Here is a 25,583-nt window from a genome sequence, read left to right on the forward strand (position 1 = left end):
GGAGGAGGGCATGGAAACCCAGTCCACTATTCTTGCTTGGGAAATGCCATGGACAGAGGAGCCTGCCAGGCTACAGTTCATGGGGTCGCAAGGAGTAGGACATACTTGAGCATGCATGCATGTATATGTGCATCCCAATGGTGCATGTTGGAATAGACAGCCTATTTTCACATTTTCAAATTGTGTATTGCCAAAACTCCTCCTTATCTGTAACTAGAGTTAAACAGGTTGATCCTGATTTTTGCTGCTAGTGAAAGGTTTTACTAAAATATAATTAAGTTGTAAATTAATTTTACAACACAAAGATACTGACTAAAATTGTCAATGAGACAGAATAAATGTATTTAACTGGGCCACTGTCTGGGTCTTTGACATTTCAGTGTATTTATAAAAAGCCTATACGGCCATTCAAGAATGCTGAAACCATGAACTTCTCTGGAAACGAATTTAAATTAATTACAAGATCAGTTTTATGAGCAGCAGAAAGGGAGGAAAATAGCGTTTACAGAACAGAAACTACCTTATTTAACTCTACCTATCTAACTAGGGACAGAACTTCATACCTACTTTTAAAGATGAGAACAGTGAGGCCAAGAAAGCTGTCCTCCTCAACCGGTTTCCAATTGTGGGAACCAGCTACACCCAAGCCATTCTAACTCCAAAACCTGGGCTTTGTCTGCTGAAGCCACTCATAACACAGAAGTCACAAAGATGAGTAATGACCAAAGAAGTCAAGACAAGGACGCATCACGACCAGGCTAGAGAATGTAATAAGCACAATAAGAGACGCAGCTGCAAGTGCCTGGGGGTCAGAAGAGGACAAAAGCAGGCAGAGTGGAGGGCTAGTGGATCAGGGAAGGCTTCTGAGAAGCGGTGACATTTGCGAAAGGTCCTGAAGGATGCATTGCATTACAACAGGCAGAGAGGAGGAGAAAGGTTAAAATGCTGCGAGTGGGAAGGAGGAGGATATGAATGGAAGGTAAGCTGTTTAGGTTTGCAATTCACAAAGCAAAGCTTCATAATACAGTCATGTGAGAAAATGCATCTTGCCAACACCTTGCCAAGGCAGGGCAAAGAGAGACCATCACAGGCGGTCAGGCAACCTCGTACATGCACGGAAGGGCACCACGCTGCAGACCCAGGACACGGCCAGGACGCAAGATGTGTGTGTCCAGCCTGCCGGGCACAGGCAGCAGGAGCTCTCTGGACTCCATGAAGCCCAGATTCTCCTACTTTCCTCCACAGGCACCACAGCTGCTCCTTTCTCTCCTTTCCCACTCAGAGGTCTGTGAGGTTCAGAGCCAGGAACCTCTGTCTGAATGACTGCAACTCCCTTCTTTTCCCTTCCATCTCATATCTTTTTTCACAATGTGCAAGGTTTGTTTGTTTGTTTGTTTCCTTTTTCCCCTTCAAAGATCTTCACTAGCAGCAAGGTAGGTGGGATAAACTGGGGGAGAAGAAGGCAGGATCCTCACTAAGTCCAGCCTTCAGAGAATTCTTTTATGGACCTGAAAAGGGAGAGAAGGCAAGACTCTCCTGCAGAGTCTGCGTCTGCCCCAGCGTGGGGCAGAAGAAAAGCTGGGTCCTGTTTCAGCAGCCGTGGGCCATATCTGTCTGCTCCTAGGGGTGAAGGACGCTGTATCCCCAGGACAGAAGGCCAGGTCCCCCCGCAGGCCGCCTCCCCTTCTCCTCATGGGGGCCGAGTTCCTTCTAGGTTTCCCAGGACATTTCATTTTGTCCTTAACACCCCATAAGGTAGGTGAAAACTTAATCCCATTCTACAACGGAAGCAACTGAGGGTCAGAGAGCAGTCACTCGTCCTCGGGACGCGGTAAAGCGGGAACAGACTCTGTAACTCACACTACAGAAAGGAAGCGGGACTGCCCCGTTAGCCGTTGTAATAAACCTTCCTGGCGCCCTCCTTTCTCCACATCCTGGGATACGTCCCCCACCCCCACCCCCACTTCCTCTGGAAATAAAGTTTTTGGTGATGAGGGTGGCACAGCCCTCTTCTTGGCCGCAGTGGGACCCCGAGTGCGCCCCGGGGCGGGCAGGGCGGCAGGATCATCGCCCGCGATGGGAGCCAGAGAGAGAACTTCAGAGCGTTTCGCCCTTCCCCGGGAGAGGCAAACACCGACACGTCCGTGTCTTTCCCGACAAGTGCCTTCAAGCCCGGCGGGGGCAGACACCTCCGCGCCGGCCGCCGGCGAGGTCTCCGCTGTCTGCGGGGGCCACGGCCTCGCCTCAGCTGCATCGATTTAGCGCGTTCGTGGGCCGCTCCGGCGGGAGGCGGCTTCCCAGCGGCGCAGCAGCAGCGCCTGAGCTGCGGGCGACTCGGCGGCCCGGCGGGAGGGGGAGGGGAGAGGGGGAGGGGCGCCCCTCGGGGCGCAGGGGGCGGGCGTGCGGGCACACGCGGTGCGCGGCGGGCGGGGGCGGCCACCGCGCCGCGCGGCCGGGGCGCCCGGGGAGCCGCCCACTTCGCCGCGGCGGGCCCCGACGGCCGGAGCTTGGATGAGGCGGCGCCCGCCGAGCTGGGGCGGACGCGGGGCGACCCGGGACGGGGACACGCGCCGGTAGCCCCGGCACTGCAGCGGCCGCAGGATGGCCGAGGTAAGCACGGCGCCCTCCGCGGACGCGGGGCCCTCTCAGCGCGCGGGGTGGGGCGGCCGGGAACGCCACTCGGATCCGGGGCCGCTCGGTTCTCGGGGGCGCGCCCCGGGCCACCTCCCCGAAGGCCACCTGCGCGGCAGGGGCGGCGGCGGTGGCGCGGCCCTTCCCCGGGGCCGGGCGTGAGGGAGCGTTTCCGCGGCGGGGAGAGCCCGTGGGGGCGCCCGGACCCGTCTCCGCCCGACGCCCCGGAGCCGCCCGACGCGCTCCGGGTGTGCGACCGGGGTCGGCGGGCGAGGGCGGTTCCCCTGTGTGCCCGGGGCCGCGTCGAAGCGTCGAAAGTGCGGGGTCGGGAGGGACCTGGCGGCCGCGTCCTCCCTGCGCGCGTTTTCGCGCCCCCTCAGCACCTCCACTGTTCGGTCCAGGACGTTGGGACTAACTGTTTCAACCGCTCTTACCGCAGAATTAATTACACAGCTGCTATTTTAAAGTGACCGTTTTTCACCTGGATTTTGTTTCTGGAGAACTGAGCGTGCCTTCGAGTCCCTCAGAGAATTGCGGAGCCGGGCGAGGGGCAGTGACGGGGGCTCCTGTCGGGAGGGGGTGGTTGGATGGGGGTGGGAGTCTATTGTACAAAACTACAAATGGAGAAGCGGTCGGGTCGGGCGGCTTCCCGGGACAGCAGAGAGTCGAGGGTTCAGGATCAGGTTTTTATAAACGTTCCAGCTGACCAGCCGGGTGCGCGGAACGGTTCAGAGCGAGATGTGGCCGCAGCCCCGGGAATCGGGGTCGGGCTCAAGTGTTTCCACGTCAGAGTCTAACAGACGGGGCTCTGGCCCTTGCGGGGGGACGGACTACCTGAGGGTGACCGGGCCGGACCAGGCTGCGGAGCCGGCGGAGGTGTCGAATCCCAGGCCGCCCTCGGCTTCCCGGCCCGGAGATGCCGCGACCGCCCGCCTCCCGCGCTACCAAGCAGGGTCCTGGCCCGCGGGGCGGTGGACCGGGGCCCCCCGCGGGCGGAGGAGGGGGCGGCGGCCACTCCGTGGTCCCCGCTGCTCCTCGGGCCAGACCCCGAGCCCTAGCGGCCGCCCGGCTTTGCATAAACTCCTAAGGATTTGTCAGCCAGATGTGACAAGATTGTCGAGAGCGGCTAGTGAAGGAGGAGATCTGATATTAATCAGCGCATAGCTCGGAGCCAAACTTTCTCAAATGCGGTGTAGAAACATGTTCTTCTCATTTTAGGCATCTCTTTGTGGCGGCGGGGCTGCCACCGGTCTGACTTTGACAGTTAAATGGAATGCCAACTAGCAGCCTTAATTGTATGAGTAAAGTTGTGTGTTGTTGGGGGGAGGATCAGACACGCTAAGTTTCAGTAATGTCCCCTCGTTTTATGGCTGTGCTCACCGCAGCCCTCTGAAGACAGGGCGTTTAAATGGGGCCAGACGCCTGGTCGCAGCCAGGCCTCTGCTGTTAACACTTAAGGGGCCTAAAAGAGGCCCCGCTGGTGTCCTGGGAATCCCTGTCGGGGTGTGTATGCGTGTGTATGCGTGTGTGTGTGTGTGTAGGGGAAAATATGTGTTCCTACAGCTTTGGACTCATAGAGCAGATTTAGCAACCATTTTTTAAAAAGCATATTCTTCTTATCAAAGCAACAAAGATTTTGGCTTGACAGTAAGTGAATTGAAAAATAGCATTTAGCAGGTCATTTCTTTTTCTGATGTCCTTCTGTTCCTTATTGTTTTAATTTGCTGTTGGATTTCATAGCATCTTTTCATAAGATTTCTTGGACTCTTAATTGCAAATATGTGCTTATATGTTTTGTTCGGTGATAAATATGATGGCTTCTCTGTTGTCCCCAGATCTCTTCATGTATTTATTAATATTTCATTTAAATTGAATTTGTCAAAATAAAACTTTTGTGCATCATGTAAAAGAACATTACTTCAAATGTTACGGATTGTCCAGGATTTGATTTTTGCTTTAAATAGGTATGGAAAGATAGCCACCTCTTTTGCTAAAATAAATTTTGATAAATAGCTTTATCGTTTGTGGCATACCTAAAAGAATAAGATGTGTCATCATTTGATTTCTCATCTTGTAAGTTTGCTGACTTTAATTTCACCAAGGAAGTTGGTTGAGCATGTTCTGTTGTAGCTAAAAGCTGAGAAGTGGTGGAATCTTCACTTAGCACAAGTACTGCTCATATTTTGGGAACTCCTGTTCAGACATCTGCATAATTTAATTTGGAATATCATCTGTGTCCATTGTTGTATTCCCTTCAGAATAGTAAGGATTTAGCAGCATGCTTCTCCTTCAATCAGAGAGTATAATGAGTTTGAAGTGGTGATTTGGCTGTTGATATCTACAGGAATGTGGAATGATGATCTGTCTGTTCTGGTTATAATTCACACTAGACATATTAACCCAAATGGAGTTATTGCAGTAGAAGCATAAAGTTTGCACAGAGGGTTACCTTTATATTATTTTAATTTTTCACACCTCTCCCATGCAGCAGTTAGGCCTGTGTCCCAAGCCCATGCCAGCATTCTCTACCTCAGCTTGGAAAGAAGTATGAACCAACCTATTGGGTGAGAAGAGCCATATCGGTTTCCCTGTGGAACAAATCATAATTGTCATTTAAGCATACACTTAGTATTTATGAACGCCTAGGGATAAGTATGAATGAGAAGACATTTGAAAAGTTCAGTTTGCCAGTACAGTTAAACCACAGTGTACAGGGTGAGGGGTATAGGTGTCTTTCAGCTTTTGTGTATGGCTTTAGAAGTTATTTTGACAGTGGCCATTAAAGAGTTGCCCTGAAGGTTCCACAAGGTAAATTACTTGCAGGAGGAGCGTGCTTTACCCGGGGGTGAATTTTCACCTCTACAGATGTCATTTAGAATGAGTTACTTTTGTCAGAAACAGTCCTGTTTTAAAAGAACGAGAAATACCACAGCTAAGGTGAAATCTCAGTGCTGAGCAGCACATCTTTTTGATATCTGAGATCAAGATTTAGAGAGTCAATAGATTTTCTAAATTACTATTCTGAGCAGTCTATAGATTTTGAAATTTTATTTATTTAGATATTTTATTTTTGATGACTTTTCTGGGAGATGTTAAAGATAACTGAATCTGCACAGAAGAGGCATCTGGAAAGGGTTTTTTGGTGTTGTTTTTTTTTTTCTTTTACATTGGTTTCCACCTGAAAAATCTTATTTGCTCTTGTCATTCTTTGAAGCCCTTTTTCCTAATTCTGGAAATTCCAAGATTACCGTGCAGCCCCATTTCCCTACTCTGACACATGCCTATTTTATCCAGAAAGGGTGGGTCTAAACAGAACAGACCTGGTTCGCCAGGGTCCAACTTGGGGTCTCCTCAAACTTCGCATGAATAAGCAAACCAGCTGTTGCTATTCCAGTCCACACGTGGACTCATGATTATAAACCAGCCTAACATATCACAGGAGGATTCTGCCTTGCTGGGTGGGGGCTGATAATTTCAGTTAGCTAATGTGAGAGAATAGAGAGAAAGACAAATAAAATGTTGTGAAGGCCAGGCCAAACAGCCTATGTGGAAGAAAATGGTTGTCTCAAGTAAACTTAATCCAGGCAGCTAACTTTTTTCACAGAGTTACATTAGTTTGTCTACTCTTACAGATTCTTTGTGTGATCCTTCAGTAGGTGCTAGCGAACATCAAAGTTGTTTTCAACTCTGCGTCAACTTTCAGAAGCATTGTTCTCCTTCTGTAGCCCTCTGATTATTTCTTTCATTACTCCTTATGAGAATAAAATTTTTATACAGACAACTCTGTTTCACAATAACACCATGCTGAATGTTAAGACAGTGGTCAGGATGGCATACGTAAATCTGATCTTTTTAAAAACTTCGTTTGGAAAATCTTGGGTTTTTTTTTTTTTTTTTACTATATTTAGTCTTTAAAATCTAGTTCTCACTAAGTCCCTGAAAGGTTTGCAAAATTTTACTTAGCAGTGTTCATAATTTCATCATTATTTTGCATCAGCAGAAAGGGTGAACTTGCTTTGTTTGTGTAGTTAGAATTATCCTGAAGTGTAAATGTGTTTTTGTTTGTTGGTTTTGGTTTTTATTTCTTTTTCCCTAGGTTGTGATGGTTGTGTCCAGAAGTTCCCTACATGAATAACGTTCTTCCATTTTTTTTTGTCAAAGGTTTCTGAAGATTACAACTGAGGTCTCTCAAACATAAAGGAGAAAAAATGTATCTATCATTTATATAACTGTATAGTTTTTTTGTTGCTGTTGTTGTGGTTTTTTAAAAGAAGAAATATTTGGTTTGGCTTCTATGGTCTTATTTGCATATTTTTCTGCTTTTTATATTTTCTGTTTTTAGAACTAATAATTTTAAGGGAAAAAAAGGCACAGCTGTTAAATTAGTTTGGCACAGAGTTTATACTTTGATTTATAGAGATCAAAAGAACAAGTATTTTCCCCATCTCCCTCTTTGAACTGAGTAGCAAGAGAACACTCCAAGTGTGTCACGCATGCTTTCTACTCACAGGTAGACCTGGCCTAACATCTGTTCCCTGAGTTCTACCTCCCACCTGCCCTTTTCTCTGCCAGACCCCTCTCCACCCTCTCAGTCTTCTTTGACCAGCCTCTCTTTTCATCCCATCCTTGCAGTGAGAAGCCAGATTCTGTCAGTTTTCCTTCAGTGTCGTTTTTATATTGCAGATGCCACCTTTCCGGTTTCTGAGGCTTCTCACATCCCTCTTTCAACCATGCTCACAGTAAACGCTTGTCTTCCCATTGTTAAGAACGTGATGATTCCATGAACCTAAGAGAGAGACTCATGGCTGCCCATCTGGACAGCCCACCCACACCCCGACCCTGTTTTGCCTTTCTAAGTCGGCTCTCGTTGCCCATGACAGAAATCAGCCTCTTGGGCCTGACGCACGTATTCAGGGTGAGCCTTCTTTTTGCCTAGGACTGTGGTGTTTCTTGCATACACTGCTGAGAGCATGAAGACTCCTCTGGCCTCTACGTAACATTGCTCCCTCCCTCTACATCATCTTACTCAAAACTAAAATTTGCGGGAGAGGTGGAATCTTGATTTATCATTTTTTTCACTTTTTGTTGTTCAGAATTTTAAGCAAAATTAGATTAGTTTAAGAATGCTTGGTGATACGTGCTTGGAGATTCCACAGTGATCAACTTTGAGCCAATCCCATTTCGTCTGTTTCTCCTACCCATTTCCCTCATCGTCATCAACACTGAATTCCTTTGAAGTAAATTCTGAACATTCATACTATTTCATTCATAAATATTTTAATATGTAGCTCTAAAATAAAAAGCTCTTTTTAAAAGAAATGCAATATACTGACTGTATAGCACCTAAAAATTAACAATAACTTTGGAATGTTGTTAAATTTCTGAGTATTCAGATTTCTTCAATTGTTTCTTGAAGTTTATATTATCATTGACTTGTTCAAATCAGGATTCAAATAAGGCCCATAAACTGTTTCTGTTAATCTACAAATTTATGTTTTCCTTTTTTCGTTGCAATTTACCTGTTGAAAAAGCTGGGTCATTTGTCATATGGAGTACTCCCCGGCCTGGATTTGGGGTTTTGTTTTCTTGTTATATCACACAAGGATGTCACACAATCCTTGTGGTATCTTTGTGAGGAATGTTTAAGCATTCCTCCGTCTGCTGTACCAAAAGGCTTGATCTAATTCAGATTTGAACTTTTGGGGCAAGAACACCCATATGTAGTAGTGTGTATCCTCCAATGCTGAGGCAAGTGACCTGGTTGGTGTCTTTTCATTGAGTTGCAGAATGCTAGTATTCTAATTCTTCGTTTATTTATTCACTGGAATACTCTAAAAAGAGTCTTTGCCTCATCAACCATTTGCTTGCCCTGCAGTACATTTTGTATAAAAAAGGATGCATGCTTGATCCTTTACCTTTTTTTTTCTTTTTTTATCATTTTTTTGGTTCCGTAGCATCCTCGAAAGATGGCCAGTGAGTTTTACATTTGTTTTTACTATCTTTTGAATTTCCTGCGTTCTAGTAATACTGAATGACTTACACTAATTTTTAGCAAATCATATTCTCTGTTCAGCAGTTCTTGGCCAACCAGGATGCATGGTTTTCCTTTGCCAATGAAGCCATGTACTTGCTCCCCTAGAGCAGACACTGGGAGTTCCTCCTCCTGTCTCCCTGAGGCTCCCCACAGTTACCTATTACCTGTACATGGTAGATGCGTTAAAAACAAATAATGACAACCCCCCCCCCAACAAAAAAAAAAACAAAAACACAACAATTCATTAAGATTTTGGTTGCATTTTGTCAAACTACTATGGAAGACGATGGCGCGATGCACTTCTGGTCCATGGAGGGTTCTCCAGGTGGACTTCAGTGTGGTGCTGCCAGCAGCAGATAAACTGCCTCCCACAAAAGGACCACATGGGTTTCTTCTCCCTTCACCCCAGTTGTCCTGGGACACCTGGCAAACAATGATACTACTTTCAGAATCCTAGTTGTAACTGTGGGTTTGCATGTGTTAGAAAAACTTAATGGAAAGTGGATGAAGTTAGAGGGAAATGGCAGGAGGGAAAGTAGGGAACAACAACAACAAAAGCCAATTCTAGTAAGAGAAGGTAGAAGTACAAAATGTGTGTAAGAGGCCAAGAGCAGTGGGGTAGAGATCTCCCACCCTTGAATCAAGCATTTTTCCAAACCAGGAAGGCTAGATCTGTAGCCAGGAGAGAATGGAAATACATTGTCACTGTAAATGAAAAGAAAGAAGTCCTCTCCGCAAAAGTAAGGGTGGTCCAGCCACTTTAGAAGATGTTTTATATTATAGATTGGCAGTTTTTGATATGCAGTGTAGATTTCCAGGACTCAAAACATATGAAAAGCAATTGTCTATATTCAGCATTTAAAAATACAGTTTGTAACAACCTGAATCACTTTTCGTCCAAAGCTTGGTGAGTTTTAAAAAGTGATCTGTGATTTAGCAGACCATATCCTTTGATTTCAAGTTGGGAAGTTATGATTCTTAGAACTGAGAATCTGGCCCAGCCTGAGAATCTCACACTCAAAGAGAGGACCATAAACTAAACTTGGCCTCAGTGATCTCTACTATTAATAGCAGTTTTTTTACATAATTTTTATGTTGCCTTCTCCATAGTCAATAGGAAGTTGTTGTTCAGTCACTAAGTCATGTCCAACTCTTTGTGACCCCATGGACTGCAGCATGCCAGGCCTCCATGTCCTCACCATCTCCAGGAGTTCGCCCAAGTTCATGTGAATTGGTGATGCCATCCAACCATCTCATCTTCTGCCACCCTCTTCTTTTGCCTTCAGTCTTTCCCAGCATCAGGGTCTTTTCTAGTGAGTCAGCTCTTCGCATCAGGTGGCCAAAGTATTGGATCTGCAGCTTCAGCATCAGTCCTTCCAATGGCTGTAGGATTGACTGGTTTGATCTCCTTGCTGTCCAAGGGACTCTCAAGAGTCAATAGGAAGATCAGTGTGTAAGTTAGGAATGGCACTTGGCTGCTAGTGAAAAAGCTCCTAAATAATAGTTGCCATCCTTTCTGCTCAGCCATCCTTAGGGCCTGATTTCAAGGTTGGACTCATGTTTGCAGCTATGAGGTCCAGGCATCATGCTCTTGTTCCAAGAGGAAAGAAGGAAGAATGGCAAAAAAAAAAAAAAAAGTCCCTCAGCTGAGTCTGCTCCCATCAGTAAGGAGCTTTCTGTAAACCTCTACCCAACAATTTATACTTACACACGTCAGTCAGTCCTTAGTGATCTGGCCACCAAAACTGTTAGTCACTCTGTCATGAACAACTAACTGGACTTTGGAACCCCATGGACTGTAGCCTGCCAGGCTCCTCTGTCCAGGGAATCCTCCAGGCAAGAATACTGGAATGGGCTGCCATTACCTTCTCCAGGGATCAAATCTGGGTCTCATGCATTACAGGCAGATTCTTTACCAAGGCAGATCAGGCAAAGGATATTGGATGTGTGTCTGTAATTAATACGCATGGTGCAGCTCTCTCATTGGTTATTCCTTATTCTTTTAATACTAGTTGGAAAGCTTATGGAATAGCAGACCCAACGCTAGCCACGAGGTTTGGAGTTTCACTTGTCTTGTTGCCTCTTTCAGGGATGATTCATTATGGGACAACTTTTTGGGAGGTCTTTATCATAAGTATTTTTAGTAGCTCTGTCTGTGCAGAGTCAGATCACCAGAGCCCAGAGGACCTAAGATCTGTTATAGGCCTGGGAGCAACAGCAGTTTTGCTATGCTCTTTGGTCTTTTCAGCTCTCTATCTGTATATCCTCATTAATGTGGCTGATCAGCCTCAGAGGTTGGCAGGAGCAGATATCCAGCCTGCTTTATAGTCAAAGATTCCAAGACATGGAGCTGAAGGCTGTATGGCTCAACAGGAAGCAAGATATAGACTGAGGTCAGTTGTAGATTGCAGTGTCTCTCAGAGAAAGATGCTCAGTATGAATGAGAAGGAATTCAAGAAAGAGTTCAGTTTCCCCAGCTATGCATCCAGAGGTGTCACTTTAGCAGGCAAACCATATTATTAATAGTTTCATACTTTTTTCAAAGACTCACTGTTAGACTCAGGACAAAATCCATACTCCTTGGCCTGCCCCAAGAGATCCTGTGCAGAGTGGTTTCTGTCACCTTTCTGACCGTCTCTTTCTACCATGGACCTTATAACTCTGCTCCAGCTTCCCTGGCCCCTTTCTGTTCCCTGAACACCTCCAGCCTCTTTTCATGCCCCAGAGCCTTTGCACTTGCTCTGCCCTCTGCCTTCAGTCTCCAGTTCTTCACTGGCCCCTTGCCATCCCTTGGAACTCAGTTCAAGTGTCTTCTCCTCAAAAGCCTTTAATGATGACCCTGTTTGAAAGGCATTACGCCGCCTCCCCATGCCACCCAGGAAAATTGCTAGCAAAGCTTTCTGCATGTGTCTTTAATAGCACCTGCCTTATTCTGAAAAGGTATTTGTTTACTTGTTTATTCTGTCTCCCTCCTCCTTGAGGGCAAGGACTTAACCATTCTCATTCAACACTTTAGCCTCCAGAGTTTAGAAAGCCTGGCTCATAAACAGTAAATATTTATTCAGTGAATGGGGTTTCTTTACCATTGCGAAACTTTAGTATCCTTATAGTTGCCATTGAGATTAAATGAAACCATAAATACAAATGCAGTTTAATACCAAATATTGGTATTCCAAGATATAATCTGCCTTCAATATCCAAATTTGAGACCACTTTCAAGTAGCCTGTAAGTTCCTCAGCTTCCTCATCTATAGAATGGGATGGTAGTAAGAAATGAGATAGCTTATAAGGTACTGCTTACTGCAGTCCATCACACATGATAAATAATCACCATCACAAACTATGTGACCTTGTGCAGATTACAAATCTTCCATAAATTTAAGTTTCCTGAGAATAATTCCCACCCCACAGTGAGGCAGTGTAGACTGAATGAGATCACCTATTCCATACAAATGCCATTGTGTGGACAGACAGATGCTGGAAGAGTAGCTCATCTCACCATTGGACTCAGAACTGTCCAGTAGGATTTTGTGTGATGATGGAAATGTTCTTGTCTCTGCTGTCCTGTACAGTAGCCACTGGCCACCTGTGGCTCCTGAGCACTTGAAATGTGACTACAGTGACTAGAAAACTGAATTTTTATTTTAATTAATTTTTAAATAGCCACATGTGGCTGCTACTGTTAAGTCACTTCAGTCGTGTCCAACTCTGTGCGACCCCATCCCTGGGATTCTCCAGGCAAGAACACTGGAGTGGGTTGCCATTTCCTTCTCCAGTGCATAAAAGTGAAAAGTGAAAGTGAAGTCGCTCAGTCATGTCCGACTCTTCTAGACCCCGTGGACTGCAGCCTACCAGGCTCCTCCGTCCAAGGGATTTTCCAGGCAAGAGTACTGGAGTGGGGTGCCATTGCCTTCTCCGCCACATGTGGCTAGTGGCTACTATTAAGGCAGATTAACTTGACGCTACAAAGCCGTCTGGCTGGTATGCAATTCAGTTCTGTTCCTGAGCCAGATTACAAATGACTCCCCTCAGATGGTCAGTATCATGAGTCTGGAAACCCCAAAAGTCCTCTGTGATTTTTTTCCCCTGACCCATTCCATCTGGTCCCCCAAGAGTATCCCCCTGAATTTATCTTCAGTGATATGAAAATGTTTGCATGCACTAGAGATGAAAATAGCTTTGAAGTGGGTAGTTTGTATTCTCAAGCTCAATAATTCAAATCCCATCAAAGGCCCGCACTGTCCGGCAGTGGATATCTGTGCGTGCACCCCACCATGTGCCCATTCTGGCTGCTGCTAGGAACTGCAGTCAGCCTTTCTAACAAGAGGCCCATGGCAGCGTCTAGCCATGCTCAAGGTAGATCACAGGTATCCAGGAGAGGAAGTGGGGCCCTCAAATCTACCTAATAGCTAGGTCATAACTTTCCAGACTTACAGCCCAAGACTGCAAATAACTAAAGCAGCCATCCCGTGCTAGGTGTGTCAGTAATTTCTGGGTGGATGAATGAGCAAATAACAGTGACAAAAAAGCAAGCCAGAATTTTGAATGTTGATTTGTAGCACATCAAAGTGACTAATAACAATTCAGAAATAGTCTGATTAAAATGAGTGCGTAAAAAGCATAATCATGCCTTGATGAATTCAGAATGTGGTAAACATCTGCTTTATGTTTCTGAAGAATGGAACAAGTATCAGAATTCTAAAAGAAAGGATGTAAGTTTTAAGAGTTTTCCATTTTGATTTACATGAGTACTTTTCGTCCTGTAATTAGAATTTTTGGTTTGATTTCACTCTAGGAGTTCTAATTTGTCTTTAGACAATAGTGCTATAATTCTACTACATCATGGAATTCTGAAATGGGTGGAAAAACCCAAGGACTTTAATATTGGAAGTTTTCTTAGATGCTGTAATCAGCTTTTTTTAGTTCATAAATAATTCCTCTGAGATGTATTTCCATCGATATTTAATGAGCTTTATTAAACCTTATTCAAATAAGTTCATATAGAACTACATGATTTTTTTTTTATAAAGCAGCATTCACACACTGGAATTATAGATAAAGCTGCTTAAAATTCAGGCCCCAAACTAGAAGCTTCTGTATCTGAATAGTCAGGTTAGATCAGGGAGTCTCAGCTGGGGGCATTTGGCAATGTCTGGAGACTTTTTGGTTTTCACAACTGGGGAAGAGGGGAGGTGTTACTGTGGGTAGATGCCAAGGGTGCTTCTTAGTATTCCTACAATGTGCAGGACAGCCCGCCATCACAGAGAATTACCCAGCTCAGAATGTCTGTGATGCTGGGGAAACCCTGAGTTAGGTGTCAGGAGATGCAGAAAAAATTACTTTCAACCTTAAGCTATGAAATGTGTTTGGAATTGTTCCTTCTATAGTTTTGATGTGCTGGGTCCAAAGTAGTGAGCTTTTCAAGCACTGTTTAGGGAGTAGAGGAGGCGTGTGCTCAAGGACATCTTTCTCTGATTCAGATAGGTCCTGTTTTTTAAAATGTGAATTCACTTTGTATAGTTCAATTACCTTGTTTTTAAAGAGTGAATGCATCTTGAGGGACATTATCCAAAATAAGAACTTTTCTTCTTTTAAAAATTTCCTTGAAGACAGTCATATTTGTAGAATGTAGGTGGTGAAATATTTCAGAAGTTTAGTGCTTAGTGTGAGATCTGTGAAAAAAAAAAGAATATAGATGATTGGTTCACCTGTGAGCTGATGTTCAGAGAGTTGCAGAAGTTTAGAAGCTGGACGACATATGAATGCCACAAACTAACCTAATGATGCTCTTCTAAATTTTGACAGTGTGTAATAGAAATTAAACCATCACTCATCTTTATCCTTTAACCTCCAGCCAAGATAACTGTATAATTATGTGTATATGAGTCTAGATGTGTGTGTTTATGTATGTAATACATTTTTCTATGTATATACACAAGTAGAAACTCTGTAATGAAAAAATAATATAGTGTCTTTCATTAGAGCAGTATTTCTCAATCTTTTTCATTTTTCACTCCCACATACATCTAAGGAGACTTTAGAAATTTTTTTCCTAACTGTGCCTCCCCCAATGAGATTTTAGTGTCACACCATATACTGTATATCTGTTTATGTATGTATGTGTGTGCTTTATACATAAAAAGAATAGACCAGTTCTCACCTTTTGGGGGTGGTGTACTCCAGATGAGAATGTATGCATGATTAGAGTGAGAGACTGTTCTGATCACCTGGAGTTCTTTGTGTTATAGTCTGTGACTTAGTACAGAGCGAAGCCCTTTGCCTCTAGATCTCCTATTTTTTCATAACTTCTTGACGGGACTAGGTAACAGCGTCGCTACCTGCTGCACACCTCATTTATCAGCAGCCTTATTCTTTCACCTGAAAATCTCTGTCTAGTTCTTCTGTTCAGGCCCGTTGTAATCCAAAAGAAACCATAGATAACATTCAAATCATGCCATTTTAACCTGTATTTAAGTAAGGTCACTGATTTTTTTAAAAAGACCTTATTTTTTTTTTTTTAGTACACTTTTAGATTCACAGAAGATTTGAAAGGAGAGTGTTGCACTGTCCAAAAACCTTGTTTGTGTTTTTTGGTAACTTCTTACCAAAAAATGGAAGCAAATTTTTTGGCCAACGCAATACAAAGATTTCCCATATAACCCCTACATCCACATAGGCATACCCTGCCCTATTTTCAACATCCCTCACTGGATGATAACAATTGATGAACCAGCATTAACACATCATAATCACCCAAAATCCATGGTTTAACCTCCAGAGTTCTTTCTTGTTGTTGTATATCCTGCGGGTTTGAAAAACATATACAACGTTGTGTATCTTATCATTATATCATCGTACAAAACATTTTCAATGCCCTCTTATGTTTTACCTATTCATTCCCCAACACCTGTCAAGCCCCTGGCAACCACTGGTCTTTTTTCTGTCTCGTTCAGTGCAGTTCAGTCGCTCAGTCATGTCCGACTTTTTGCAACCCCATGGACTGCAGCACACCAGGTCTCCCTGTCCATCACCAACTCCTGGAGTTTACCCAAACTCATGTCCTTTGAATCGGTGCTGCCATCCAATCATATCATCCTCTGTCGTCCCCTTCTCCTCCTGCCTTCAATCTCTCCTAGCATCAGGGTCTTTTCAAATGAGTCAGCTCTTCGCATCAGGTGGCCACAGTATTGGAGTTTCAGCTTCAACATCAGTCCTTCCAATGAACACTCAGGACTAATCTCCTTTAGGATGGACTGGTTGAATCTCCTTGCAGTCCAACGGACTCTCAAGAGTCTTCCCCAACACCACATTTCAAAAGCATAAATTCTTCGGTGCTCAGCTTTCTTTATAATCCAACTCTCACATCCATACATGACTACTGGAAAAGCCATAGCCTTGACTAGACAGACCTTTGTTGGCAAAGTAATGTCTCTGCTTTTTAATATGCTGTCTAGGTTGGTCATAACTTTTCTTCCAAGGAGTAAGCGTCTTTTAATTTCATGGCTGAAGTCACCATCTGCAGTGGTTTTGAAGCCCCCCAAAATAAAGTAGTCAGCCACTGTTTCCACTGTTTCCCATCTATTTGCCATGAAGTGATGGGACCAGATGCGTGATCTTAGTTTTCTGAATGCTGAGCTTTAATCCAGGCTTTTCTGACTCCATAGTTCTGCCTTTTCCAGAATGTTATATAGTTGGAATCATACAGTATGTAGTCTTTTCAGATTGGCTTCTTTCAGTTAGTAATGTACATTTACTTTTCATCCATGCCTTTTCATGGCTTGATAGTTCATGTCTTAATGCTGAATAACATTCTGTTGTTTGGGCATACCACAGTTTATTTATCTATTTGCCTGCTAAAGGACATCTTGGTTGCTTCTAAATCTTAGAAATTATGAATAAAGCTGCTATAAACATCCATGTGCAGTTTTTGTGTGATAAGTTTTCAACGCTTTTTAAATACCAAGGAATGCAGTTTACTAGATTGTGTGGTAAGAGTGTGTTTAGTTTTGTAAGAAACCACCAAACTGAGTTTCAAAGTTGCTTTATGTTTTGCGTTGTCATCAGCAATGAATGAGATTTCTGTTGCTCCACATCCTCACAATCACTTGATACTGTCAGTGTTATGGATCTCAGCCATTCTAATAGTGTAGTGGGCTGATTTTTAAAAGTTATATTTTTATCAAAATATAATTCACATACCATAAAATTCAACTGAGTGGTTTCACTGTATTTATTGAGTTGTGCAACATCACTGCTATCTAAGAACTTTAGAACATTCCATTACCTCAAAAAGAAACTGATCAAAATTGAAAACATCTGTGTTTGAAAGGATATCATGCAGAAAGTGAAAGGATAATCCAAGGATTGGAGAAAATATTTGCCACTCATATATCTGGTAAGGGACTTGTACATATCTGGTAAGGGACTTATACCTAGCATATATAAAGAACTCTTATGACTCGATACTAAAAATACAACCCAATTTAAAAATGGGCAAAAGATCTGAATAGACACACAGAAGGCCACTGAGCACTTGGTGGGAAAATAAACCTTTAAAAACAGTTTGGGGGGTTCTCAGAAAGTTAAACATAGTTACTATATGATCCCTCAGTTCCACTCCTAGGAATATATCCCAAAGACATGAAAGCATATGTCTATCATAAACTTGTTCACAGGGTTTCTTCGGGGGATGATGGAAATGTTCCAAAATTGTATTGTGATGATGGTTGTTCAACTCTGAATATTCTAAAAATCATTTGTTTACTTTAAATGGGTGTTGTATGATATGTGAACTATTAATATAGTCTCAACTTAAAGCTGTCTTTAAAAACAATGAGAACAATAAAAGAACACCCCTTTCGCATTAGCTCCTCATCCTACCTGCTCCCCACAACCCCAGTAACCACTAGTCTGCTTCGGGGCTCTATGGATTAGCCTGTTCTTGACGTTTCACATAACTGGAATCATTCAGCCTGTGACCTTTTGTCCTTGGTTTCTTTCATTATCATAAATGTTTTCAAAGTTCACACATATTCTAGCAGGTATCAATACTTCATTCTTTCCTATTGCCTAGTGATATCCCATTGTATGGCCATACCACATTTTGTATATCTGTTCATCGATCAGTATATATGGGGGTTGTTTGCACTGTGAGGATAGTAAATAATGCTGATTTTAAAGTTCAGGTACAAGTTTTATGTGGACATAGGTTTTCAGTTCTCTTGGGCTTAAACCTAGAAGTGGAATCAGTTGGTGGTAAGGTAACTGTGTTTGTGAGGATCGGTCAGACTATTTTCCAAAGTGGCTGCACCATTTTACATTCCCACCGACGACTGATTTTTAAGTGAAAACTAGTTGATATGCTCCTTAATGTGTCCTCGGCCAGATTCTCCCCTTCTCTGTCTACACACAAGGCCACACAGTCCCTTAATTGTCACATGGAGGTTAAACCCCCAGTCGTAGGGCTTTCTCATGCCTGCAAACACCCAGGCACCCCCCAACTGTCCGAGCTCTCTTGAATCATACGATTCCGCCCAGCGCCTCCTCCCAGAAATCTCACTGACAGAGCTCCAGTGAGAGCTTTTTCTCTTTAATAATAGATTACATTCCTCAGGCCTCTTATCCCCTTTTGAGAAATCCATCTTAAAAATATATGTGAACCTCTGTTCTTAATCCTAGAACTTTGTTGACACACACATCTGTATCTTCTGTTTCAGTCGTATGTTTGCACACTCCACACCCCCACGCCACACCCACCACCTTAACCTGCACCTGGGCATTGACGCAGGGCTTGTCCAGCCTGCGTCTGGCTGTCAGTCACACAGTCCAGTCAGCAGAGTCAGGGAATGATCCTTAGTGTGGTCAGCCATTACATGTCCTCAGATCTGTCTTGATATTCAGCATCTGCCCTGTTTGGGGGAGGGAGTAACGAAGTACACATGTGCATTTCTCTCAGTTCAGATCATTCTCCTATTTACTTGTTTCAGGGCAGCCCCATTATCCCTTTCTGGGTTGCTGTTCTGGTCAACTTATAGATTTAGTGAGAATGTGACTCTTCTACACCCTTTTCATGCCATTTCCATAATAAGCAGGATATCTCCTTCGTGCCTGTAATCCTTTCTTATAAAGAGTTCTAGGGTTGTAACCCATCCTTGCATGTGGAATATCTGTGTAGTGTGTTTGCTGTCTCCAGGGCCAGGGTGAGCTGCTCCTCTTTCCAGGGGACAGTAGCATGTCTGGGCCTGGCATGGAGGGGGCACAGGTCATTCAGCCAGTGCTGCTCAGTGGAGGAACGCATTCTGTTCTGTAGATGCTGTGTGTGTTCCACACATCGCTAACATGTCCGGTGTCCCCATGTTCTCTCCTGTAGGCTATCGGCTGTACTCTGAACTGCAGCTGCCAAAGCTTCAAACCAGGGAAGATCAACCACCGTCAGTGTGAGCAGTGCAGACATGGATGGGTGGCGCATGGTAACCATTTCCCCGCCTTGGCCTGTAGTGTTTCCTCTAAATAACGCAGTTACTCAGGAACTGGTTTAATATCCACGAATGACAGCTAACATCTGAAGTTACTGCTGTGTGCCAGGAAACAGACTAAGAGCTTTATATGTGTTATCTCTTTGGATCTTAACTCTGAAAAGTGTTTATCCACTGCCTTCTGAAGATGTAGAAAGTGGTGCTTCAGGGCTGTTCTGCAATGAAAGAAATAGTCTGTGCATATACAGTAAGTAGCCTCTAGCCCAGGGTTGCTAGATGAAAAAGCAGAATGCTCAGTTGAATTTGAATTTCAGTTAAACTGTAATTTTTTTTAGCCTAAGTATATCCCAATTAATATTTTTGGTTTAAGTATATCCCACTTATTTGTTGTTTATCTGAAATCTATATTCACATTTAACAGGAACTTCCTGTTTTTTTATTTGCTAAACCTGACAACCCAGCACTACACCAGCCACATGTGGCTATGAGCCCTTGAAATGTGACTAGCACAACGGGCGAGCTGAATTTTTAGTTTTATTTTTTTAATGTTAATTAATGTAAATCTAAATTTGAACAGCTGTGTTTGACTGGTGACTGTTGCGTTGGACAGCGTGGACTCAATTGCCGAGCCTGACAACTGGAGGGTGGCAGACGGGGGCTCCCACCCCAGTCTGAGGGCTTCCAAGTCCAGGTTCTCCCCCAGGACCTGTGCTTCCTGGTTTTCCATCCTCTTGATTACACACCTGCCGCCTTCATTTTTACCAGTTCCACAGGTGTGGTCCTTACCTGTGGCTGTTTACTCCTTAGGCACGCCACAGGAAAAGTGGAAAAGAGGCCTCTCAGGGTGCTCCATTTTATCTTAGAGGTTCCTGTGAATAACGTGGAGCCAAATAGCCATTAAGATTATTAATTGTTTGCATATTTGTGGCTTTTCCATTGGCACAAATAACTGAGAGTTCGCCCTTCGCCTACTTCCCAAGCAGTGTTTTTCTCTTAAAGGTAGAATCTTGAAAAACAACATTTTTTCAATTCCCTTTTTCAGCTCTGAGTAAGCTGAGGATCCCCGCCGTGTACCCCACAAGCCAGGTGGAGATCGTCCAGTCCAACGTGGTGTTCGACATCAGCAGCCTCATGCTGTATGGGACCCAGGCCATCCCTGTCCGCCTGAAGATCCTTCTGGACCGGCTCTTCAGTGTGCTGAAGCAAGACGAAGTCCTCCAGATCCTGCACGCCTTGGACTGGACCCTCCAGGATTACATCCGAGGATATGTGCTGCAGGTACGGGGATGTGGGTGCCACTCCCTGAGAGCCGGACAGGTGTAATGCAGTGCCACCAGTGCTCCAGCTGCTGGTAGTCATCCCTCCCTTTCATCGTCATTCCTCTTGGCCTCAGCCTATCTCACATTCTGGGAGAAATCCATTGCTTTCCTTGTGGCACAGTGGTAAAGAACCTGCCTGCCAATGCAGGAGATGTAAGTTTGATCCCTGGGTTGGGAAGATCTCCTGGAGGAGGGCATGGCAACCCACTCCAATATTCTTGCCTGGGAAATCCCGTGGACAGAGCAGCCTGGCGGGTTATAGTCCATGGGGTTGCGAAGAGTCAGACATGACTGGGCACACAGACACTGGTATCTGTTAGACTTCAGGGAGTGAGAGCATTACATGTTCTCTGATTTGGGTTTCACTTGCCAGCTTGCACAGTCAACATTGCACACTCACTCATACAGTCAACCGTTGGCCCCATCCTTGGTGCTGCCTCCATTTCTTTTATTATCCATACGACATCATTGGTTTCCAATTTTACTGAGGGTGTGGAGTTGAGGAACTTACATTGCAGAAAGGCACAGCAGACAGTTCCAATTTTATCCCATGCCTTCCTGTCCTTTAAAGCCCTCTGCCATCTGCCCTCTGCCATCCACACACTGTTGATCTTCCTTCCCAGGCCCCGATGACTTGTGATAGTTCTGTGGGCGTGCTCTCGCTTATTGTTTCTCCTACCAGTTCTCTTCCAGCCTTCTTGCCTCATTTCTGCATCGCTCCGTCATCCTGTGCCTTTCATCCCTTCTCTCATCTCTCTCCTTTGCAGAGTAGTTTCACCTCTCTTTGTGTTCTAGGGGTCTACCTTATGCTTCCTATCCAGAGAGGCTATCAAGGTATTTTCTCAGGCAAAGAACATGTTTCCTGGATTTCTCTGACATAGGAAATAGCTACAGCATTTTCTTCCCTGTCACTATGCTAGAAAATGTCAGCTGACTTTGATAAAAATTTCAATGAGATGGGCAGGTGAATGTATTTCCAAGACTCACATACATTCAGTGTAACTCAGCTAGGCCATAAACTTGAAACAAGCACAAATAACAACCATTTACTGACTTAGTCCCTCTTCCAGTCATCTCACAAGGTAGGTCGATTATCCCCATTTTCCAGGTGAGAAAACAGAGGCTGAGTGCTTCCGGATCTTGCTGAAGTCCCTCAGGTTGCATGCAGCAGACTTGAAATGTGAATCCACTCTCTGACTCTGACAACACCTGCAGGCTTCCTCTGGAACCCTGTTGGCTCACCTCGAGTGTGGGACCCCTCAAAGGCCAGAAACCACCTTTTATGTAGAGCAGCATTATGCTTTTACATTATGACATAGATCAATATTTAATGATCCTAATAATCTTGCTTTCTAGTGTTAGGATTAAAAATATGGAATCAATTACCTTGAACCTCCAGCGCATGAAAAATTTATGATGTTACATTCCTCATCATCTTCAAAACTCTTACATGCACTGTGAAAAATCTCAGTAGGCCATCAAATACATGTTCTGTGATAAAATATTTATTGTAGTTTTGGGAAAAGTTAGGTCTTGCTAGAGTTTGAAAAATCTCCAACACTCCAGTGTAATTACCGCTCTGCTTTGTGAACACAGGCAATAGATCAATACAGGTTCATTTGTATTTTGATGTTAGTTGCTTGGGAAAGATAATTCAACCTGCAGCAAATAAATACTTGAGCTATATCTAGGCCTGATTTCCCATCTATACTGTTTAGATAAAGAAGTTACTGTTGCTCAAATGATACATATTTTAATTTTAGTGGGAGAAAATTATTATGCCTAATCAAAGACTACCAATTGGTTTGAAATAGGATGGAAAATAATCACCAAACTTCCCTTAGACTTGAGTGATATAATTTTATTTCTGTCTTCTGGACCACCACTAACATTTGTACAGTTTATTTTTCCACAGAGAGTTTCTTTCCTAGGAGAGTGGGGTGAGTGAGGGCTGAACTCATCGAGCCCAGTGCTCCCAGGGGTGTCTTTTTCTAATATATACAAAAGTGTCCCGTGATGCTGGTGGAGGCCCTAACCACATGGCATGACTCCTTTCTTAGAGAAGAGGGTTGTGGTGGTTGCTATTTAGTCGTTCAGTCACATCTGAATGTTTTGCAACCCCATGGTCTGTAGCCCACCTGACTCCTCCGTCTGTGGGATTTCCCAGGCAAGAATACTGGAGTAGATTGCCATTTCCTACGCCAGGGGATCTTCCTGACCCGGGGATCAAACGCACATCTCCTGCATTGCAGGCAGATTCTTTACCGCTGAGCCACCTGGGAAGGGTAAGGAACAGTAAATTAATTGTCCTTCTAAATTCTGGTTTGGGTTTAGGATGCCTCGGGAAAAGTGCTGGATCACTGGAGCATCATGACCAGTGAGGAGGAGGTGGCCACCTTACAGCAGTTCCTTCGCTTTGGAGAGACCAAGTCCATAGTTGAGCTCATGGCAATTCAGGAGAAAGAAGAGCAGTCGGTTGTCATCCCACCTTCCACGGCCAATGTCGACATCAGGGCTTTCATTGAGAGCTGCAGCCACCGGAGTGCCAGCCTCCCTGCTCCCATGGACAAAGGAAACCCCAGCAGCGTCCACCCCTTCGAGAACCTCATTAACAACATGACCTTCATGCTGCCTTTCCAGTTCTTCAACCCCTTGCCCCCAGCACTGATAGGGTCACTGCCCGACCCCTATGTGCTGGAGCAGAGTCAAGACCAAAGCCAGGACCCCAAACAGGAAGTCCATGGAGCCTTCCCTGACAGCAGCTTCCTCACTTCCAGCTCCACCCCATTTCAGGTTGAAAAAGATCCGTGTCTCAGCTGTCCCGATGCTGTCACCAAAAAGGAAGACAGCACCCACTTCAGCGACTCCAGCTCGTACAGCATCATCACGAAGCTCGAGAGGACACAGCTGTCCCCCGAGGCCAAAGTGAAGCCCGAGAGGAGCAGCCTCGGCACAAAGAAGGGCCGGGTGTTCTGCACGGCGTGTGAGAAGACCTTCTATGACAAGGGCACGCTGAAGATCCACTACAACGCCGTGCACCTGAAGATCAAGCACAAGTGCACCATCGAAGGCTGCAACATGGTGTTCAGCTCCCTGAGGAGCCGCAACCGCCACAGTGCCAACCCCAACCCCCGGCTGCACATGCCCATGAACAGAAACAACAGGGACAAAGACCTGAGGGGCGGCCTGACCCTGGCTGCCTCAGAGAGCGCCAAGCGCCCAGGCCTCGGGGTGACTCTTCCAGACTGCCGGCCTCTCCCCGGCTACGCTGGGGCCCTGGAAGACCCCCAGAGCCAGCCAACCTTCCCGAGCCTCAGCCACAACGGGGTGCTCTTCCCCAACCTGAAGACTGTCCAGCCAGTCCTGCCTTTCTACCGCAGCCCAGCCACTCCGGCCGAGCTGGCCAACACCCCCGGGATGCTGCCCTCCCTCCCTCTGCTGTCCTCGTCCATCCCAGAACAGCTGGCTTCCAATGAAACACCGTTCGACACCCTGCCCAAGAAGAAATCCCGCAAGTCCAGTATGCCCATCAAAATAGAGAAGGAGGCCGTGGAGACAGCAGACGAGAAGAGGCAGCCTCTGAGCTCTGATGAAGACATGCCCCTGCAGGTGGTCAGTGAAGACGAGCTGGAGACCTGCAGCCCCCAGTCAGACGGAGCCCCAGAGGAGCCACACACACCAGCAGGAAGCTCCGAGAGGCCTCGTGTTGAGGAAGAGAGGCCCTGCTATCTCAGGCCAGGAATTGAGTCCAGTGGAGCCATCCGCCAGACTCCTGAGCAGGCCACGCACAACTCGGAGAGGGAGACTGGGCAGAAGTCAGTGTTGAACACTGTGCCACGGGACGCGGAGGAGGATGGCCGTGAACCTCACCTCACCACCAGGGTGGAGCCCTGTGTGCCTTTTCCCGACTATATCAAACTGCAGCAGCACCTGCTGGCCGGGGGGCTCTTTGGTGCCTTGTCCACCCAAGGAATGGCTTTCCCTTGTTTCGAAGATTCCAAAGAGCCGGAGCACTTGGGTCAGCCAGCATCAGTGAGGTCGAAGGAGGAGAACCGCTTCCAGTGTGACATCTGCAAGAAGACCTTTAAAAACGCTTGCGGCGTGAAGATGCATCAGAAAAACATGCACGCCCGGGAAATGCACACGTGCACAGTGGAGGGCTGCAAGGCCACTTTCCCCTCCCGCAGGAGCAGGGACAGGTAAGACACCTGGTGGCGATCTTTGCTTCCAGGGCAGTGGGTCTTAACCTTTAATAAGCACTTGAGTCACCTGGAGGGTCATTAAAGCAGACTTCGGAGCCCCACCCCTACTCTTTCTGTCACAGCAGGTCTGGGACCGGATGTGAGGGTTTGCATTGCTAAGTTCCCAGGGGACACTGAGCTATTCCAGGGGCCACGGACTGAGGAAGAGTGTCCTATAGATCCAGGTCCCTGCGTTTTCGACTCCAGAGTTTAAACTCATTTAGTTATAAGACCTGACATGAAATGATGTGAGGCTATCTGATCTTTTAGAGTCTCCCTTTGTGTGGGGTTTTGTATATTTCAGTACAGAAATGTTAATGGATTTCTTATGGGGACATTACCGTGATATTACAGTGAATGCATCACTCTGCCTTTCTAAAGCCTGAGGAATTTTGGATTCAGAAACACATCTGGTCCCAGTGGTTTGGGATATCAGGAACCATGAACTAGTTCACGCATTAGAGGAGCAAAGGAGGCAGGGAGCTTTTCACGTTAGGATCATAGCTTCCCAAAACTTGTCTGACTTTCATTTCAAACTGATCTCCACAGAATGAAGCATTTTCTCTGATTTCTAATTAACCACTCTATTTGAAAAGAAGAATAACTGCCTGATTGAAGATGTCTGAAATATTGAGTTATTAAAGAGTAAAGGCAATTAACAGGTTATTTCCATGTCTGTGACATGTAGTTGAAAGAGGAGAGGTCTTGTCAATGCTGGGTTTTCATGACCCCACAACACAGAATCAGACTGCTCTCCAACTGCCGGGGGATAGAGTACCCCTCATCACTGTGGTCACACAGCACTGGCATTCCTCTTATTTTTCTTGATGAACTTGGGTCGCAGAACCATGCTTCAGGTCGCCTTCCTCCCCAGCCTTTAAAG

At 45.2% G+C, this 25,583-nt stretch overlaps 1 protein-coding gene across 3 annotated transcripts in view; it reads left to right on the forward strand.

The window, feature by feature from the left end:
* The first annotated feature begins 1,273 nt into the window (after positions 1–1,273).
* Positions 1,274–25,583, forward strand: part of BNC1 (basonuclin 1) — a 29,939-nt gene continuing 5,629 nt past the window's right edge. The window contains exons 1-4 of one of the 3 annotated variants that reach the window (XM_043922555.1): positions 1,274–1,377; positions 19,035–19,134; positions 20,183–20,418; positions 22,794–24,658. In XM_043922555.1, coding sequence (XP_043778490.1) covers positions 1,369–1,377; positions 19,035–19,134; positions 20,183–20,418; positions 22,794–24,658 — 2,210 coding nt within the window. In that variant the 5' untranslated portion in view covers positions 1,274–1,368. The other 2 variants (XM_043922554.1, XM_043922556.1) reach the window with 2 other exon arrangements.

The sequence above is a fragment of the Cervus elaphus genome, chromosome 13 (genome assembly GCF_910594005.1).
Source record: "Cervus elaphus chromosome 13, mCerEla1.1, whole genome shotgun sequence".
Taxonomy (NCBI): Eukaryota; Metazoa; Chordata; class Mammalia; order Artiodactyla; family Cervidae; genus Cervus; species Cervus elaphus.